This window comes from Artemia sp. Qi Xiang Cuo, chromosome 9 (assembly GCF_049724085.1).
Source record: "Artemia sp. Qi Xiang Cuo chromosome 9, ASM4972408v1, whole genome shotgun sequence".
Taxonomy (NCBI): Eukaryota; Metazoa; Arthropoda; class Branchiopoda; order Anostraca; family Artemiidae; genus Artemia; species Artemia sp. Qi Xiang Cuo.
The window spans coordinates 46,768,578-46,790,585 of record NC_142802.1 but is presented as its reverse complement, the minus strand read 5'-3'; the positions used below and the strand labels follow the sequence as shown (position 1 = coordinate 46,790,585).

Here is a 22,008-nt window from a genome sequence, read left to right as displayed (position 1 = left end):
GTGATTGCTAAATTGAAAGATTTTAAATATTTATCGGTTTGGTAAGATCATCAAACAGTTTGTGGAAAGAAACTGTAAGTAAGGAACAACTTGGGCTAAAAGTCGCCAAACTGAAAAAAGGGTCTTGATAGGAGCACAAACACCAAAAGAATTGGCTTTTTATGGTGATTCTAAAGATGCAAAATTTATTATGTTTAAATTTATTCAACATAGCCTGAGAAAATTTAAATGACTTTCAAAAAAGGGGAGAACATGCCCTGAAGAGCGAAGTGACCTTGATAAAAATTACGTCACAAATTCAGCATATCGGAGAATTCTGTTGCAGAGGTTTCAAGCAACTGTATAAAAAAACTCAAAATTGCGTATTTTTTCCAAAAACAATGATAATTTGTTCATTTGTCTGTTTTTTTTTCTTGGAGCTGGTCATATCAAACCATTGGTCCTAGAATATTTGCAAAATGCTCATATAAACAAAAATTAAACTTTCTAGTACTGCTTTTAAGTGATGAGAGAATGTGCCACAACAAAGTGACATTTTCTGCCATTTTGCAATGCAAAACAACAATTTTGAAAAAAGGAAGGTCAAACAGCTACCAAGTGAAAAATCTTAGATGGCCAATCAACTTAAAATTTCCTAAAATTTATGCACTCAGCTTACTAGTTCAAGGGGCAGCAATGCCACGCGGTGGTCCATTGGTTCCTAAAGTTGCACATACCCCCAATAAAATAAACAGTTAACATACACAATTTTTTATAAGTTTCATTTTTTTCTTGATTTTATTGTTTGCCTCAAAGATAAGCAGAAACTAACACGAGTGGGGCTGACAACTCCCATGCCTTCTCAAGACCAGAACATAATTTACCTTTTACTGAAAAAAAAAATGAATGTAACTTGATATTTATTCCTTAAAGTCTTAATAATTTTGGCTTTATTAAAGTTAAAAAGTGAAGACATTAAAAAAAAATTCAGTGAAGCAAAAATTATGCTCTGGTCTTGAGAAGACATGGTGACTGTCAGCCATACTCGTGTTAATTTCTGCTCCTTTTGGGTTTGACTCTGTTATTTATTGTAATTTCTGTTCGTTTTGGGTTTCATTCATACATCAAACTATATCTTAGGAACAGTTTGATGTGTGAAGTTGAAACGTACGGGGCTTGTTGTGGGGGATGTAGAACTAACCAAAAACCCTATTTGCATCCTAATGATACTGTTTCTACTCTACTACAACTACTATTCCTATTGCTACTACTACTACTGTTACTATTCTTACCACTGCTAGTGCTACTACAGCTACTAAAGCTAAAGCTACTACTAATAATTTTACTGCTTCTATTGCTACTACTATTGCTGCTACTAAAGCTAAGGATATGAAGGCAAAAGTTTTTGGAAAAATTCAAACTGTATTGAACTAAATCGAAACACAATATGCCCATACAGGTTGTCAAGAGGACATATCAGCAATGCTTCAGGAACAGTTTATAGTATTCAGCGGAAACTTTCAGTTTGTGTTGAAGGGGATGTTGGAAAAAACCAAAGTAGCTATGTGCATACTGCTACTACTACGACAACAATTATTTCTACTACGGAAGCTAAGGATATTAAGATGAAGCTTTCAACAGAATATTTAGACGGATGTTGAACTAAATGAAAACAAACTATGAGCATGTAGATTGTCAAAAGGGTGACACAGCAATATCTCAAGAACAGCTTTCAATATTTAGTTCGGTTTTTGGGGTAAGTTGTGGCAGATTTTGAACAAGTCAGAAGACACCAGGCATATATTATTAATACTACTACTACGATTACTGTTGCCCATTATGCTTTAAAACCAAATGTTACTTTAAAATCAAATCAAAAGGCACTATGTATGCTAGTTGCCAATAAGACATTTCAGCAACAGCCCAAGAATGACTAAGGGCATTAAGTTGAAATCTTCAGGGCTACTACTATTACTACTTCTGCTCTTACAATTTAACTAAATCAAAAGAGTATAAGAGTATCTAGGTTATCAAAGAACACAGACAGAATTTTTGGGGAATGGTATTAAGTTTATTTTCAGATCAACTTGAGGAGGTACAAAACTAAATTAAACAATACTATTTGTGTTCAGATTCTCATAAGGGTGAATGTTGTTAAAAATTGCTAAAAAAAAATTAAACATACAACTAGCAAAAAGATACAGCTCAGAAAGATATGAAATATTCTTTTCTTTTTCTGTGAAAAAGACTATGTCAATAGAAAACAAACAGATATTAATTTAAAAAAAAAAATCCACAAAATAAGAGCAGAAACAACATAAACTAATTTTCCCAGCATAAAACTACCACAAATCACCATTAATAAATAAATGAAACCCAAAACGAACAGAAATTAACATGAGTACAGCTGACAACCCCCATGTCTTCTATAGACCAGAACATAATTTGTTCTTACTGATTATTTTTTGTCCTCACTTTTTTAACTTTATTAGGTCAAAAATTATTAAGACTTTAAGGAATAAATAACGATCTATATTCATTTGTTTTTTTTTTGTTTTGTTTTTCAGTAAAAGGCAAATTATGTTCTGGTTTTGAGAAGGCATGGGATTTGTCAGCCCTACTCATGTTAATTTCTGCTTGCCTTTGAGGCAAACAATAAAACCAAGAAATTACTGAGACTTCCAGAAAAAATCAATATCATTATATTTAAACAGCCAATATATTTTCACCAGTATGATGTTCAGTAGCTTTTTGTACATACTCTTCTCATACTTCCCTTTTAAACACGTTCATTCTAAACATATATAAAATCAAAAGGCAAATCATCTATTGGCTTGTCAATTCAAAACATTACTTTAATAAACTGGACATATGGCTTCATAAATTACCAATATTCATTATGCATCAATTATCTACAAGTTTGAATGAAATAGAATTAGAAGAAAAAAATTGTTTTTAAGTTTGACTTTATTATTTATCTTAATTTTTGTTTGTCTTATGTTTCATTTGTTCATTCATAGTAATTTTTTGTTTAGTTAGTTTTCAAATTTTTGGGAAACACTTTTTTAAATTGATTTCCAAACAAAAATCCTGTTTTATGCTAAATGGATTACTACTACTACAATGTCTACAATCAGTTGATTTTGCTTGTGGAGTTTGAAAATAAATTATTATTATTGCTACTACCACTGCTAGGTCTACTACAGACAACTCACCATAGCACCAAGTTGAATGATGCCAGCACAGCTACACACCCTTCTCAATCCCCCTTTACTATGAGCTTCAATTTTTGTTCCCTCCAGTGGATTACCCACTTCTTTAAATTATAGTCAACTATTCCAATGAGAACAATTCTATTTTCTTTTGTTCAAATTATTTACTAGAGTCTTTTCTAGTAGACTAAAGAAAAAAACTAGCTGGGAACTTCAATAGCCAATATAATTTTTTTTTCTTTTTTCTCAGTGCTTAGATTCAAAACAATTTTTTACAGTGCTTACTTCAATCCTTCTACTCATCTCACTGTTGCTGTATGCTTCATTTTTCAAAGCTTGCTTTATAAAAAAAAACAAGCTAGCTGTAAAAGGGGATTTTCAAAGATTCCACATTAAGGTGAAAAGAGAAGAAGGTCATATTAAGATATAGTTTGAGATTTGCTTCATAGCACATCCTGTGAGAGTAGAACTTGGCAAGAAAACAAAACAAGGCTATAATAAAAATTATTTGCAAACCATTACTTACACATAATGAGGTGGAGGAATTGTGTACCAAAGTAAAACTACCAGAATAGACATAAAGCCCAAATTTGGCCTGACAGAAGTGTTTTGAGCCTCATATTTTTTCTGAATCAAAATTTATGGGATAGTAAGGATTTTGGGGAAATATGTCACATATTTGAAAGAAAGTTGTGATATGACAGAAAATCCTGTCCAAATTATTGGAACTGTTTATTTTCAAAACCTAGAGTAAATAATTGCTTTCTAGACAAACTTTCTTTGGTATTATAAAGGAAGTAGAAGGGTACAGCCATGGGCTGAACCTTAGCCCATAATAACCCGGATTTTTAAAATGTACTTAAAAAAACTGTTGAGTAAGAAATAATTACAAATTGAAGCTTATACAGGGATGCTAACTTTTATTTCAGTTAACCTACCACCAAGACTTCAAATCCAAAAAACTATTCAATCTCATAATTCACACCAATTTATTCACCCCCATCCCAACTGAAAATACCTGCCTTCCTGCATCCCACACACTCCACTCACATATTCATCCCTCCTGCTCAATTTCATATTTATCCCTCTAATCCTAACTGTTCAGAGAGAAGAAGACAGCAGTAGTAGCAAAGGCTCATAACAGAGAGTGTGTCTCAGAAACCATGGTCTCACGCACAGTGAGTCACAAACCTGGAGTTTACAGCCTTAATTTACAGCCTTAGTCTGGTGGTTATTCACCAGACTAAGAAGAAAGGTACCGCTTCTAGATTTCATCCCAGATGTCATCTAAGCATTTTTTATGTTTCATTGTTTGTGTAAATAATAGTCCAACTCTATTTTAAGTATTATGTCCACCAAAGAAAAATCTATAGCCTACAATTGAATAGTGTTGGGCTAATGTCATCCCAAGCATTTTTGAAAAATAATCTGCTTTAAGGCATAAAAGGGGGAGGTGTGGTTATTCACCAGACTAAGAAGAGAGGTACCACTTCTAGAGTCTACTGAGGGTGGCACCTATGCTAGTTACATCACTGTATGGAGGCCATTTTTATTAGGAATCAAATGTATGATTTTCCTAATTTTTTAAAATAAATGTGGTTGAGCAAGTTTCTATTTAACCAATTCAAATAATCACATTTTAATTTTCTGTCTTTGACTATTTGAAGGAAGTTTTTCTGCAAATCCATTGTTGGTACTGTACACCAAGATTCCTATTCTAAAATAAGGGATTTAGCAACAAAACAGTGGTGCCATTTGATTCCCTATTCAACACATTTTCTAAATAGAATGGTTGCTACCATGACAGTTGTATCCTAGCCCTCTACCCCCACCCTATTAGGGCCAAACATAGCATTAGACCATGTCAAGAACTGTGCTGTTCTGTTTGATTACATTATTTTTTGTATTTATTTCTCATTAATAGCTGGATCATAGTCCAAAATAAATCCTATCTGAAAAAAAAAGCAAAATTTTGTATATGGCTAAGGCAAATATATATATATATATATATATATATATATATATATATATATATATATATATATATATATATATATATATATATATATATATATATATATATATATATATATATATATATATATATATATATATAAAAAGTCATATTATTGACATATATATATATATAATATATATATATATATATATATATATATATATATATATATATATATATATATATATAATATGTCATATTATTGTATATATATATATATATATATATATATATATATATATATATATATATATATATATATATATATATATATATATATATATATATATATATATATATATAATTGTCATATTGTTTTCTTATAGTGTAAATTCAACCCCATTAGGTGGGGGAATAGGGTGCATTGTCACAGTAGTAACCATTATATTTTGAAAGGGTGTTGGTTAGGGAATCAAATTGTACTACTCTTTTTTTATTATAGTGTTCTTTTAGAAGTGCCCATAGTCTAGTATGGTACCCTTGTTTGCTTTTAAAGAAGCCATTGAAGATTGCATGATGATAAGTCCCTGTACCCATATCAACTTGGAAAAAATCCCTCTAATTTTGGATTTAGGTTGGGTTTTCCTTGACTCTAGGAGAAACAATGTATTAATTGTGTCCCAAGATTGAACTTGTAGAAATAAATATAAATATATATATATATATATATATATATATATATATATATATATATATATATATATATATATATATATATATATATATATATATATATATATATATATATATATATATATATATATATATATATATATATATATATATATATATATATATATATATATATATATATATATATATATATATATATATATATATATATATATATATATATATATATATATATATATATATATATATATATATATATATATATATATATATATATATATATATATGTATATATATATATATATATATATATATATATATATATATATATATATATATATATATATATATATATATATATATATATATATATCTTGGCTTCATTAGAGTGCAGGGCTCAAATGCATTTGTCACAGTAACAACCATTATATTTGGAAACTGTTGAACAGAGAATTGAGTGGTGCTACTCTTTATATGTTTTAATATTTATTTCACAAGTTCAATCTTGGGACACAATTACCACATTGTTTCTCCTAGAGTCAAGGAAAACCCAACCTAAATCCAAAATTAGAGGGATTTTTTTCCAAGTTGATATGGGTACAGGACTTATCATCAATGCAATCTTCAATGGCTTCTTTAAAAGCAAACAAGGGTACCATACTAGACTATGGGCACTTCTAAAAGAACACTATAATAAAAAAAAAAAGAGTAGTACAATTTGATTCCCTAACCAACACCCTTTCAAAATATAATGGTTACTACTGTGACAATGCACCCTATTCCCCCACCTAATGGGGTTGAATTTACACTATAAGAAAACAATATGACAATAAGATTCTTGCTGCATAATATACAGACTTTCTATTAATCAGATTTTCATGTTTCCTTCCAATTTCAATGGATTTAATTATTTTAAATAATATATCAATCTAAGTCTAATCATTATTTTGTAATGACCTGATGTTATTGATCAAGTTAAGAATGAAATGTGTGTAAACAAAGAGATTTAACAAATCAAGCAGTGAAAACCATTTGATATATATATTATTTTAAGCTGTAACTGGTCCCATTAGAGGGGATGAGATGCAAGTTTCATGGTAGTAACCATTTTAATAAGAAAGAGTGTTGACTAAGGAATTGAAAGGTGCCATACTACTCTTTTTTGTTATTATAGTGTTTTGTTCTGAACAGCTTATAGACTAGAAAGATCCAAAAATGAGTATAGCCTACAGGTTTGCCACCACAATCAGTTCCTAAACTGGAACAATTGCCCAAATATGCATGCTAAATAGTGATTTTCTGTGCTACAGACAAAAAATTGACTGTTAATAGTGCTAAAATAGCACTATTGTGCTACAGATAGCAACCCTGAGCACATGCTAGTGCTACACATACTGAAATAGTGCAAAAACAGCACTTTTGCACTACAGGTGGCAATCCTGATAGCCAGGGCAGGAGCTTGAAACCATCTTCCCTGATTGTAATTTAGGCCTTAGATCTATTACTAAAATTTAATTCACTCAACTCAATTTTGCCTAGGCCTAGGGGGGTGTCAATTCAAGAAAACATTAGGGAGGAGGCTCAATGTGTTTTTGAAGATCTAGGGAGTGGTAGTTTTTTTTTTTTCAGTATACAAAAAAATGTTTTTCAACAAATAGAAAATAAATGCATTTTCATAATTTAGGGGGAGGGGGCAAAAAATCTAGTAGATACATCTGCCAAAGCCAGGAAGGACTACTATCAAAGATAACAGATTCAGAAAATTATGAGAAGTTAAGCAGTGAAATTAGGAACTTAAAAGACCTTATGTCTACTGAGAAATAATTTTGACTCTAGCTTCATTCATGAAATTTCACTTACCAACCCTAGTTCAACAAAGTCCTGAGTTTGAGTAATGCTTAAGATAAATTTACATTCAATTCAATTCCTTACATAGGGACAAGGTGAACAGGTAATATTATACTTTTTCATATAATTGAGCTAGGAAGACAGTGTATACATCACTTGATGCCCATTTTATGCTTGTTCCAAATATAATAATTGCTTCTGGGACAAATTCTGTTTTAAGCTGTTAATGGGGCCAAGGGAGTTCCCAGAATGTTCTTCAGGGGATAGGGTTACTCTATTTAGGATGGAGGGGAGGGTTTCCAAAAAAAAAATAATCACAAATTTGTTTATATGCATTTGGGTTACTTTTTTACAAGTTGGACATTATTTTTGTGAGAGGGAGAGTCAAACCAAGTACCCCCCCGGATAAAGGCTTGAATATGGCCCCAAAAAGTAACTTATTATATTTTCTAAGCTATGACATAAAGCTAAAAATTAGTTTAAACTAATTAGATAGAAAACTTATCTTTTAAATGAGCCTTTAAACAACTCTCCATGATGTTTCAGTGCCCTGCTTGCAACAAAGAATCAAATGATGTATTCACTTTCTTCCCAGCTAAATCATGTGAAAAAGTACAGATTTGCCAGTGAAAACACTATTTGACGTCTGTTTTTACTGTTTCTTAATATGATAATCATTTCACTCAAAAATCCAGATAAAAGTCCTTAATGGATCCTAAATAAACATTCTATTCATGTGATGTTTATATCACATGAATGAACAGTGACAATAAAAGTGGGATAGTAATCATGTTTGTTTTTTTTGGTCAATATTTACCAAATGATATTATTGAGCTTCAAATAAAGTGAATACACCATTTGATGCCTTTTTTATGCTGATTAAAAATATAAAAAGCATTTCTATCGGAAATGAATTACCCCCCCCCCCCCGCCGATATCGGATGTACCTCCCCTACCCCTGAATTGACATCTATAGGGGGGCTGAAATTCGTTTACAATAGAAATGCTAATTATATTTGTAAAAAGCATAAAAAAAAGACATCAAATAGTGTATTCGCTTTATCCCTAACTCAATAGGCCTAATATGATTTCGTAGATATTGACTGTTTTTTTTTTTCTTTTAAAACAGGTCTGCTGAGCTCTACTCACAAAAATAATTCTGTTGAGGCTAAGTGATTTCAATATTTTTCTTAGAATTATGTGTCACCTTAGGTTCTTTTTAAGGGCTTTGAATTAGCCTATATTTACATGTGAGATGATTATGCCTATAGTGTTTGTAAAGAGCATGAAAACAGACATCCAGTAGCTGAGTATGCTCACCTTGTCCCAATGTAAACATATAATTATCTCTGAAAGTCACAAACACCTAAACTGCAATTGCAAAAAATGGGAGATGGAACACGTCTTTATTAGCCTAATCTAATTATGACTGGCCTGTTTTTTTTTTAGTTGCCTAATCTAGGCTATTCTTTTGACACCCTGTGACAGCTATTCTCTGGAGTCAAAACTCCACATACTACATAATTTCCAATGCTTGTGACATAGCTGGTTTGCTACAACAGCATTTTCAAGTTTATTAACGTCTCAAAAGATAGGTATTACAAAAATAGAATTACTATATAAAAATAATTACTAGGCCTATAGCACGTTACGGTTTTTTAAAGATGTTATTTAAAGGCAATATTGGGAAGCAGTGTTACAAACACTTTGAAATGGTTTGGCAACCAAACCTGTTACACAAAAAAAAATCCTTTTGTACATTTTTAGTGTCAAATTCCATTTTTCACCGATGAGAATACCAAAAGAAACTAAAAGCCAGCAATCTTTATTCCCCCCCCCCTCCCCCACACTAACAAACTATCCGGAGCTTTGTTTTCTCGTGGGAACAGTCTTGAAATCAATATATTGATTGTCGGTGGGTATCCTCGACTCCGACGGGGGGAATGACCTTGACTGAATGGATATAGTAACGAATATTAATGTATTTTTTCATAGTAGATAAGTAAACTATAGAGAAATAACAGTGTAAATATAAGTTAATAGAGGGGATAGCAGTGATATGAAGGCAAGAGTTCCCAACGTTGCAATAGAAATTGCAAGGGGTTGTAAGCTAACACTGGAGTTGGATGAAATGTCTGGTAGATATGTGATATCAATGAGAATATTCAAGTTAAGAAAACAGTTATTTTTCCCAGCAAAGGTGAACTTAATGCGTATATCTAGACTACAAAATAGATTGAATGTAATCTTGAAGCATATTGAAGACAATGAGTTGGGTCACTATGTGAAAAAAGAATGAAATGTACATGTTATTCTGTTGTTACAATTTTTTGAAAATGGAAATGTTTCTATTTCATGAAAGTTTTTTTGGATAGATATTTTAGTTTAATATCGCTAGTTTACTCCTCCGCTTCCCTATACGGAGCTAATAGGCGATCACCTTAAGTGGCTACTTGGTGTTAAAGAAAGTCATTTATTGAGGCGTCAGTTTGGTTGTAAACACCAGCGTCAGAGTCACTAGTGAAAAAAATGTACCATGCATGTCCACTATGTTTATACAAATTAGGTAGCTGATTGTCTTGTGAGAACTTTATTATTGTAGGTGAATAAGAAGAAAATTTTAGATTATGTAATCCATTTAAGTTACATGGTCGAAATGCAATTTTGGAACAACAAGAGAGTATGGTTTCTACGTCATTGTTGTGAAGACAATTAGTTTTATGATTATAAGCCTACAGATTTTTTTTGCAGTTACGGAGAGTATTTGTTCCGTTGAAAATTTTATGTGCGATATTGTATCAAATCAGCAAATAGGAACACTTGGATTTTACAATATGAATGCAAAAGGTATCATTGATTTTACAAAGAGATACAATAAGAGTAAAGTTACACTCTATTGTTGAAAATGTAATCCATACTATTCGCTACAAGATCGAAAACAAAGTGAATCCAAATGATTTAACAACGCTAATTGTTGTCTAAGACGAGAACGATCAGCACCTACATGTAGAAGAAGAAATCTAAATAAAATATATTCAAGAAAATGAAAAAAGATTTTTTGGGTCGACACATTTTTATTAATGAAGTAATTTACAAACATTATTAGAATACTTTATTATTAGGGTACTGAAATCTATATTATACAGTTAGGAAAGTGTGTCCTCCACTATGAAATCATTCCGACGAGGGTTGTTCACACAAATGTTAAGACATTCTTTGTATGTATAGCCACGACATTGGAAAACAACATACAGTAGTGCATAGAACCCACAGCTTTAGGTTGACAAATCTTCCACTCTCTTCCCGTTTTGAACAATAGATCTCACCTTGCTTTTAATATAGGTCCTGATATCAAGAGTGTAGAATGTATATGGTAGGCCTGGAGGATCTAAAAATTCTATTCATTTCATTCTTTGAAATATATTGTCCAGTGACCCGTCTTTATGTTCGATGGACCACTATTAACGCTGATAATGGCACTGTTAACACTTTGAACTTGTTAAGGAAATCCGAGGGTACACAATGGAATTTGCTTTTGGCTATTTATAGATGTTTCACCTTTGATAAATCAAGAATCAGCATAGGTGCGTGAACCTACTGAAATGTTTCATAGATTGGTGATCGTATGAGGAACAAGCAGTTTGGTATTGTCTCCTCTTAACTTTAAATTTTTCAATTGCCAAAGCAACATAACCCATAACCATTTGTTTTCGAACATAAAGTTATGCTGAAGTTAGAGCGACTTATACATAAGGTGCGTCCTCAAGTAACTTTCGCAAAATGAAATTGGATGGAGTGGGTACTAATTTAATGTCTACCTTTACATCTGGCTGTAACCACTGGGATATATTAAATATTTCATTATTTATTTTCCCAGCCAAATATAATTCGTTAGTTGTTGCTCCTCTAAGTGCGCTCGTAGTCTCTATGTCGTTCGTATATTTATATCCCATGGCCGAGCCTCTCAGTTTCTTATAGGACTTTTGAGTCATCAACATGAGCTGTATGTAGCTCGTATAGTTTGTTAGATTGTTGCTAGTGCTCACCAATGTTCCATTTATTTAGACACTATATTGTCTAAACATATTGTGCAAAACACAATTTTCTTAAGATAGTCCTTCGGTAAGAGTCAGAATTTTATTGTTAGATTTCTTAACTGTCAAATGAAAATTTATAACCGTGGAAGACATATCCACAAAAAAAAACCTTCATTGAAAAAAAAATTAATTGAAATTTTCAGAGAGGGGTTGGGTTGTTCTGGATAAAGTTATTCATAGTAATCATATTTTATCCTGACATCAATATTTTCTGCATTGAAAAGACTTAGACATGAACTGATTGACAGGTGGAATTCCTTTTGCAGTAAATCTACCATCTCTTACAAGTGTCTTGGAGAAGAAACCCTTTTTCGATCTAACAACTTCCTTTTCTTTTGTTTCTTCTTGTTCTTGTTCTGTGGCAACAGTGATATCTTGTGTTTTTGTTCTGAATAGAGACTGATAAATGACAAGGTGGTTCTCGACCTTTTTAAAACTTTTCCACTTTGTTGGGATTTCAATTGCTCGCCCAGGGATCGTGCAGTGGATTTAAGATCTTCAGAAAACTTTCTTCGAGATCTTTGTCAGAGCCGCTATCATGGTGTATAGAGGATGAAATATGAAAAAAAAGTGTGGCGTCGACATAATGTATTTTCTAGCCGGGGTAGTGCAGAGCTAAAAGCCTAGCAAGCCAATTGCCAAGACCATAGCCTGACAATGAGGATCGACCTTTGTAATAGTCCATTCCATGACCTAATTGTCATGGTCTAAGAGCAGCAACATAGCAATCAATACCAGGAAAAACAAATATAATTTTCTTATTAACCATCTTGAATGGCTTGAAGATAACCTGCAATCACAGCCAAACCTTTTGTTATTACTAAAGGATCACCTAATTCTGTGAATAATGTTAACTGACGGGGTTACAAATATAAAATGTTTACGGGGATATATTGGATTTGGCTTTTATTGTAGTGATGAATATGATCTTAGTTGGTTTTCTGCTTATGAACAGGTAGGATCAGAACTTTGCTATTAACAATTCTTGAAATATCAACAAATAAAGCGTAAAGAAATTTGTAACTTTACGAGAAGAAGCTGGGTGCATTGTTTGCAAAAATGGCATGCTTCATCCCATTGCTTGTGCTAGCATTTTTACCCTTGATTATATTATTTTAAGCCAATAGCCTCTCTCAGGCTGTCGCTGAGAATACTCTTCTCATGTTCAAAGGGGGATCTAATGTAAATCTTTCCCTGTTCCACCGAATATTCAAATTGAAAGGCAAAATTGATACAAGCAGAGACTTTTCTAATGGTTCCACGGCACAAAACAATCCAAATGAGAATATTCTTTGTAGGGTATAGTGGCAAAGGGGTATTCACTGGAGTCAAATTGTTGTACCCATTCTTAGCCAGGTATTCCCCATAATGAGGTCTAACTTTTATATGATATCTCCACTCTTTTCTCAAGACATGATGTGTATTCTTAAAAATACAATCGACCAGGGCAACTTCATTATTTCCTTCAAATTTGATGGTGGGAGAGAGTTTGCCAAAATTCACTTTTTTATTCAATCATTATGTAGAATCAGAGCTATTGGATATAAATGTTACATAGAAACCATTAGGATCAGACATTATGCATGTGTCCAATTGCAACCAAAGTCAAAATTAGAGTTGTCACCGAGCCAACAAATTGACAACTGTATCTTGCCTATGTGAGGTTGACTCTTTAATACCTTTTCAATCTGATAGGTTCCAAGACTGTTTTTGACTATTTGAAGTTTATAGTCACAAAACCCGCCTAGAATCTCTTCATCTTTGGTATCTCGCTGACGATACGTCGTGGTTTTAGGCTCTAAGGCTTTTGACACTTTAAATAGCTCAGTGGACCATAAGCAGAAACCCTTTTCCAAACCATGAGTAGTTCAATTGATTTGAACTGTATTACTGGCAAAAAATTTCCCTTTTTCTTTTATTACACTTTCATTGGAATATTGTTTGAGAAAAACGTCAAGTGTATTGTCATCGTTGCCTTGATGAACTTCAAACAGACTAAGCTTAGATAAAAAGAGATGGAGATGTTGATTATAAATTTGCATGATTTTATCAAGATCATGAATAAAAGCGGTAGTGTTTTTGAGTGTACAATATCGTGAAATGAGAAGGTAGATGGCCTTAATAAATCGCTCGGCCATTGCAACCTTCATTGGGTTATGACTGCGATGACGCGTTGTACTATATTTCTGCAATGCCTTCTCTACTCGTGAATTGAAAAATTCAATTACTCAATCTGCATAAATTTTCTATAGCAATCTTGCTCAAAAATAGCTTCAAGCGCTTTACCAACCTCATCATCTATCTTTGGTTACAAAAGAATTGCATGTGCATACAATCTAAAGAAGCTGATTGAATGTAAAATATACTTGTATGACCTATTGTGACGTCTTTGAATGTCGTCTAGAGTGAAAAGATCTGCTTGCATGACTTGCAAGGAATTTTTTTTTTTTTAATTATAATGACTGCCAAGCATCCTTTGATTTCGATATAGAGTGTAACTTGGTTCGTTCTGCTATTCTCTTGCTAGCTGAACAAATATTCTCTTGCTAGACTCTTTTGAAGCTTGAGCAAATGAATCAAGAGAACACTGACTTCCCACTTCGTCAGTATCCTCATAAAAACGTTTCGAAACTTCAATCACGAGGAATACAAACTTGCACTGCTAAGCCCGCAACCCTTTTGCATAGTAGTCAGTGGTGATGGTAGTGAGTTAAATATCATATCAAGACATTTTTACTTGTTCCGTACTGCCAGTGTCGTCGTCATGCCTTCAGTATGTACTTGGTCTTGCCTAAAGTGCGTGTAACTTTGTGCAACAGCCTTACGGCTCTGCATCTCGCAGTTCATTCTTGTTTCTAAAAAATTATTTGGCAGAGTTAAACAAATATATGAGCTGAAGTCTTTTTCGGTTACCTCATATATTGCTGTGATCAAACGTAAACATGCCCGTTGTTCAGACTGATTCAGAACTTATTTTGATGAATTGTAACCAGGCAAAAGACACCTTGTCAGGTGGGTAGTTTAAAAAGACCAAATTGTCTTAAGGCCAGAGCACTCTTCGAATTGAGAATGGAGCTGAAGTATTATTTATGCTTCACTTATTTATTGGAGATGGTGCCCCGGCAAAAGCTCTACCTAGGGCGAGCATGGAGCAGAACTTTTTTACAAGATTTACCCCGATTTTCAAGAACAGATAGTTAAATCATGCAAACAACGGAGGAAACTTGAGAAAAAGCTTTTGTAAAGAAACTTTTCAAGGGATTTAATAAAGAATTTCAGTTTATCAAAAATCCACTTTCTTAAATTTTCAAAGCAAGCTTTTGTTCATCGCCCAAACAACAAAAAGAATTTGTTTGGAAAAAATGTATAATGCTTCCCTTCTAAATTCCCTCCTTAAACAAAAGAGCTTTCTATGCTTAAGAAGAAAGTGATCATGACTTAATTTTTCTTTCTTTTCATCTTCTGCGCTTTTGTACCTTCATTTTCACTTAATTAATTAAAAAAAAGCACTCCGAAAAATAAGTTTTTCAAAGAAAAGTAAAGGCCATTTTAAACTTAAGCTCAGCAGATACAAATACCTGTTAAATTTCAAAACGACCAGATATTACTATTAAAGAATAAATGAAACTTAAAACGGACAGAAATTAAATAAACAATCATAGCAAAAACATACAACAAGTAATAATATAAATGAATAAATAGATCTTAAAGCGAGTAATGCTTAGATTGAATATGAAAATCAAGCTTAAAACGAAAAAAAATATTTTGCTATTGAAGTATAAATGAAACTTGAAACGAACAGAAACTATTATAACAACACACGAAGACTGACATGCAGTAGACATTGACGCGAGTGAAGGAATGAACTTCATAACGTGTGGAGCTTAAACTGAAAATACCTATCTAGCTTGACCCGAACAAAAATCACTCCAAAAACGAGTTTGGGTATGGCCTCGTTTCCCCACAGTAAATACCTAAAATCTGATGCGCCAATTTAAAAAGGTATTTGTATCTGCTGAGCTTAAGTTTAAAATGGCCTTTACTTTTCTTTGAAAAACTTATTTTTCAGAAAAATTTTTTAAATTAATTTTTGTTCGTTTTTGATTGCAAAAAATTTCAAGTTTTTCAAAAATTCCTTATTTCAAAATCAAACTTACAAAACTCAAATACTCATCAAACTATCAAAACTGATATCAAAGTAACAATAACAAAGGGAAAAAATAGGCTTGTGTCAGCCTCGGACTTTTTATTATCTGATGTTTGAACTATTTTTCACAAAATTGGTAGCTCAAAATTTTTATCGGATGGGTTTGGGGAAAAGGGGCGTGGGGGGACTAGATTAAGCTTCGGTCTGTTTTGACTCTTCAAAAGTGAACTAGAACTTTCTATTTTCAATCAAATGAGCCGTCTCTGAAGTTTATATGAGTATCCCTTCTATAAGAACCATATATATCCCCTGAGTATAACTTACAACGCCTGTCCCTGGGCCCTGGGGGTTGTGTCGACCCTGGAGTTTTAATATCTGATGGTTGAACTATTTTTAACAAAATGATCACCTGAAATTTTTATCAGATGGGTTTGTCCATCCAATACACCCAAAGGTGTGGAGGGCGGGAAGGGTTATTTGCCCTCCGATCTTTTTTCACTCTGAGAAAATGGACTACAACTTTTAATTTCCAGTAAAATGAAACCTATATGAAGTTTATGCGAATATACCGTCCCTACGAACAATTTTTGCCCCCAGATTGCCACTTATACTGCCAGCCCAAGCCCTGGGGGGGGGGGGCTGTGTCGACACCGAAGTTTTTCTTATCTCATCGTTGAACTATTTTTAACGAAATTACCTAACATAAAGGAGTTTTGTTATATGATCTTTGAACAATTTTTAACAAAATGGCTACCTGAAATTGAGTGGCTAGTTGTCCTGATCACTTTTGACTCTTAAAAAGGGCACTAGAACTATCGATTTCCAATCGAATGAGCCGCCTTCGAAGTTTATACGACGACCCCTTCTATATGAAGTGCCTCTGGGAAAAAATTAATGGAGTTTGGGGGGAGGCTAGCTGCCCTCCAATCAATTTTGACTCTTAAACAGTGAATTAAAACTTTCAATTTCCAATCAAATGAGCCTTATACGAAGTTTATACGAACATCCCTTCCATAACAACCATATATAGCCCCAGGGAATAATTTACAACGCCTACCCCTGGGCCCTGGGGGGCTGTGTCGACACCGGAGTTTTTTTGTTATCAGAACTTTGAATTATTTTTAACAAAATGTTGTATTTATCAAAAATGTTTTATATTTATCAAATTTTTATCTGATGCATTTAGGGCGTAGAGGAGGGGGGCTAGTTGCCCTCTGATCTCTTTTGACTCTGAAAAAGTGAACAAGAACTTTCAATTTCCAATCAAATGAGCCCTCTCCGAAATTTATACGAGCATTCTTTCCATAAGAACTATATATGCCCCTAGAGCGTTACTCATAATTCCTGCCTCCGGGTCCTGGTGGGTTCCTTCGACACAGTAATTTTTCTTATCTGACCTTTGAACTATTTTTAATGAAATAGTTATTATAAAAATTTTCTCGGTTGAGATTGCGGAAAATGGGTGTGTGGGTGGGGGGGCTAGTTGCCCTCGGATATCTTCTGACTCTTAAAGATTGAACTAAAGCTTTCAATTTTCAATCAAATGAGCCCCCTCTGAAGTATACACAAGCATCCCTTTAATAAGAACCATATACGCCCCCGGGACAACGCTTATAACGTCTATCCCCCGGGCTCTGGGGGGTGTTTTTGTTATATAATTTTTGAACAATTTCCAAAACACTAACTATCTCAAAATTTGTAGCGGACAGGTTTGGGGAAAAAAGAACGTGGGGAGATAGTTTAACTCTATTGACTCTTAAAAAGTGAACTAGAACTCAATTTCCAATCAAATGAGCCCTTTATGAAGTTTATACGAGCATCTCTTTCATAAGAACCATACATGCCCTTAGGGCATAACTTAAAACACCTTCCCCTGTGTCCTGTGGGGTTCTATTGAAACCGGATTTTTTCTTATCAGAACTTTGAACTATTTTTAACAAGATGTCTATCTTAAAACTTTCATCAGATGTGTTTTGAAAAAGAAGGCGGGGGGGGGGGGCTAGCTGCCCTCGGATCTCTTTTGACAATTAAAAAGTGAGCTCGTACTTTCAATATCCAATCAAATGAGCCCTCTCTGAAGTTTATACGAGTATCCCTTTCATACGAACAATATATGCCCCAGGGTATAACTTACAACACCTGCCCCGGGCCCTTGGGGGTTGTGACGACACATGAGCTTTTGTTATCTGACTTTTGAGCAATTTCTAACTTAATGGTTATCTCAAAATTTTTATTGGATGCATTTGGGGAAAAGGGGCGTGGGGGGAGGGCTAGTTGCCCTCCAATCCCTTTTTACTCAAAAAACTGAACTAGAAATTTAAATTTTCAATCAAATGAGCCATTTCTGAATTTTTTACGAGCATCCCTTCAATAAGAACCTTATATTCCCCCAAAGCATAACTTACAATAAATGCCTTCAGGCCCTGGGGGACTGTGTTGACCCCTGAGTTTTCTTTATATAGTCTTTTAACTATTTAAAAAAAAACTATCTCAAAGGTCTTATCAAATGGGCTTGAGGAAAAAAGGGTGTGGAGGGAGGGGGTGGACTAGGTGCCCTCCAATTTCTTTTGACTCTTAAAAAGTGAACTAGGACTTTCAATTTCCAACAAATTATCCCTCTTTGAATTTAAAACGAGCATCCCTTCCATAAGACCCATATATGCCCCCAGGGCATAACTTACAACGCCTGCCCCTGGGCCTTGGTGGGTTGTGTTGACACTATAATTTTTGTTATATGATCTTTGAACTATTTTTAACAAAATAGATATCTTAAAATTTCTATTGGATGCATTTGGGAAAAAAGGGTTTGGTGGGGGGAAGCTGCTTACCCTCCATCTTTTGATACTTAAAAAGTGAACTAAAATTTCAATTTCCAATCAAATGAGTCCTGTCTGAAGTTTATACGAGCATTCCTTCCATAAGAACCATATATGCCCCCACTGCATAACTTATAACCCTTGCCCCTGAAGACTGTGGGGGGAGTGTCCTGCTCAAACATATAATTTCCAGAACTTTCAACTACGTTGAACAAAATGGCTATATCAAAATTTTGATTGGATGTGTTTGGGGAAATGGTGGGCGTGGAAGGGGTGTCAGTTGCCTTAAAACGACTTTCGACTATTAAAACAGGAACTAGCCATTGAAATTCCCAATCGAATGAGCCCTCTTTGAAGTTTCTACGACAACGTTGTCTATACAAAACCTTATATGCCCCCAGGGCATAACTTACAACCCTCGCCTTGAGGGCTGTGAGGCAGCTGCCAATTTCCAAGGGCCTAGTTATAAGAATATAAAACTAAATTTAACAAAATGGCTATTTCCAAATTTGACTAGACGTATCGGCAAGAAAGTAGAGCGTGGGTAGGTGACTGGTTGCCCTCCAAACACTTTCGACTTGCGGACAGAGCACTAGACATTACAAAATCCAATCGAACGAGCCTTTTTTGAAGACTCTACAACAACGCTTTCTAGAAAAACCTTATATGCCCCCAGGGCATAACTTAAAACCCTTGCCTTGAGTGAGGGTTGTGGGGGAGTGGCCTCCTCAAAAACATATTTTCTATCTGGAAATCAACTACGCTGAACAAAATAGGTATCTCAAATTTTGGTTGGATGTGTTTGGGGGAATGATGGACGTTGAGGGGGGGGGGGCGCTAGTTGCTCTCCAATCACTTTCGAATAATAAAAAGGGCACTAGCCCTTTAAATTTCCAATCGAATAAGCCTGTTTTGAAGTTTCTACAACAATACCTTCTATAAGAACCTTGTATGCCCCCAGGGCATAACTTAAAACCCTTGCCCTGAAGTTTGTGAGGGATTGTCCTCCTCAAAAACATATTTTCTATCTGGAAATCAACTACGCTGAACAAAATGGCTATCTCAAAATTTTGATTGGATGTGTTTGGGGGAATGATGGGCGTGGGGGGGGGCTAGTTGCCCTCCAATCACTTTCGACTATTAAAAAGGGCACTAGTCCTTTGGATTTTCAATCGAATGAGCCTGTTTTGAAGTTTCTACAACAACGCCTTCTATAAAAACCTTATATGCCCCCAGGGCATAACTTAAAACCCTTGCCCTGAGGTTTTTGAAGGAGTGTCCCTATCAAAAATATATTATCTCTCTGAAAATAAGCTCTGAGGGACAAAATGGATACCTCACTCTTTCTTTTGTATGTATGAGGGGGATCAATTGGCGTGGGGGGGGGCTCGTTGACATACAATTACCTACGAATATTCAAAATTTCACTATCCCTTTGGATTTTCAATAGAATGAGCCTGTTTTGAAGTTTCTACAACAACGCCTTCTATAAAAACCTTATATACCCCCAGGGCATAACTTAAAACCCTTGCCCTGAAGTTTGTGGGGGAGTGTTCTCCTCAAAAACATATTTTCTATCTGGAAATCAACTACGCTGAACAAAATAGGTATCTCAAATTTTGGTTGGATGTGTTTGGGGGAATGATGGACGTTGAGGGGGGGGGGGCTAGGTGCCCTCCAATTACTTTCGACTATTAATAATGGCACTAGCCCTTTCAATTTCTAATCGAATGAGGCCTTTTTGAAGTTTCTACGACAATACATTCTATAAGAACCTTGAATGCCCCCAGGGCATAACTTAAAACCCTTGTCCTGAAGTTTGTGAGGGATTGTCCTCCTCAAAAACATATTTTCTATCTGGAAATCAACTACGCTGAAGAAAATGGCTATCTCAAAATTTTGATTGGATGTGTTTGGGGGAATGATGGGCGTGGGGGGGAGCTAGTTGCCCTCCAATCACTTTCGACTATTAAAAAGGGTACTAGTCCTTTGGATTTTCAATCGAATGAGCCTGTTTTGAAGTTTCTACAACAACGCCTTCTATAAAAACCTTATATACCCCCAGGGCATAACTTAAAACCCTTGCCCTGAAGTTTGTGGGGGAGTGTTCTCCTCAAAAACATATTTTCTATTTGGAAATCAACTACGCTGAACAAAATGGCTATCTCAAAATTTTGATTGGATGTGTTTGGGGGAATTGTGAGCGTGGAGGGGGGGCTGGTTGCCCTCCAATGATTTTGACTATTAAAAAGGGCACTAGAACTCTCGATTTCCAATCGAATGATTCCCCTTTGAAGTTTCTACGACGACCCATTCCATATGAAGTGATTCTGGGAAAAAATAAATAATAATAAATAAATAATAAAAAATTGGAGCCGTTTGGCCTTTACTATAGGCAGTGCTACAGCGTTGCCTTTGATAATGGAGGGCTATTCCTAATCATAATTTTAAGGCATCATAGTTGATTGGTGGTCAAAATGTCTTACAATTGAATTTATATATGACTTTTCCATTGTCCATGTCTTCCAGACTATCGTTTAATTTTTGAATTAACTGATGTAAGACTTTCCGGAGGCCTAATGTTGGCTTAGATGATTAAGGTAAAAGCAATTTTTTCTGATAAACTTTAATTCTCAACCAGCTGACAGACACATATGACAATATTCAATTGGCTTTTCTTGATAGATATGGATATATCTAAATATACTAGTGTTTTTCACCACTAGTTTGACTTTTTGTGTTGTTTCGGCGATATGTCGTACGGAAAAAGTTATTTATTCTTACTTTTACTGACAACACTAATAGAGTGATAATATAGCAACAAATTTAAATGAACAAAATATGTTAGCCTTGAAACAGAAGTAAACCACAGCTTAAGATAGCCTAATGGATTCAGTTCGTTCTTTTGTATTCAAGGCAATAAAGGAGGTTGATATAACAAAACTGTCAAAGTATGTAATTTGTTTGATATTTAAGGGCTAATATGATGCTTCTCAGTAGGTTAATTTATAGCCTACTAGGCTAATCTAGGCTTTGGTGTTGGCCTAAGGCTAATATTCTTTTGTAAAAAAGCTACTCTATCAAACATAAGTTTTAAGAAACAAACAATGGTAAATTTGTAGTTTACAGCATAATTTAGCTTGAATGAAAGTGAGTAGGGTAAAAGACCACAGAAAGACCACATTTCTTTGGCATTCTGGAAAAATAGCACTAGGTTTTTGGACCACCCCTTTTTACTACAGCATGATGCAATGTGAGG

The 22,008-nt window shown here is 34.2% G+C and overlaps 2 protein-coding genes across 3 annotated transcripts in view; one reads left to right on the top strand and one right to left on the bottom strand.

Moving 5' to 3' along the window:
• The window catches only part of mTTF (mitochondrial transcription termination factor), a 47,053-nt gene extending 35,411 nt beyond the window's left edge, over positions 1–11,642 (bottom strand). The window contains exons 1-2 of the mRNA XM_089095001.1: positions 11,508–11,642; positions 9,449–9,546 (exon numbers count right to left, since the gene is read on the bottom strand). Of these exons, the coding sequence (XP_088951127.1) occupies positions 9,449–9,546; positions 11,508–11,642 (233 nt within the window). The remainder of the gene's footprint in view (positions 1–9,448; positions 9,547–11,507) is intronic.
• A 9,928-nt stretch (positions 11,643–21,570) lies between these two features.
• IntS2 (integrator complex subunit 2) overlaps positions 21,571–22,008 on the top strand; it is an 81,389-nt gene continuing 80,951 nt past the window's right edge. For both annotated transcript variants that reach the window (XM_089094638.1, XM_089094637.1), the window contains exon 1: positions 21,571–21,700. In XM_089094638.1, coding sequence (XP_088950764.1) covers positions 21,636–21,700 — 65 coding nt within the window. In that variant the 5' untranslated portion in view covers positions 21,571–21,635. The remainder of the gene's footprint in view (positions 21,701–22,008) is intronic.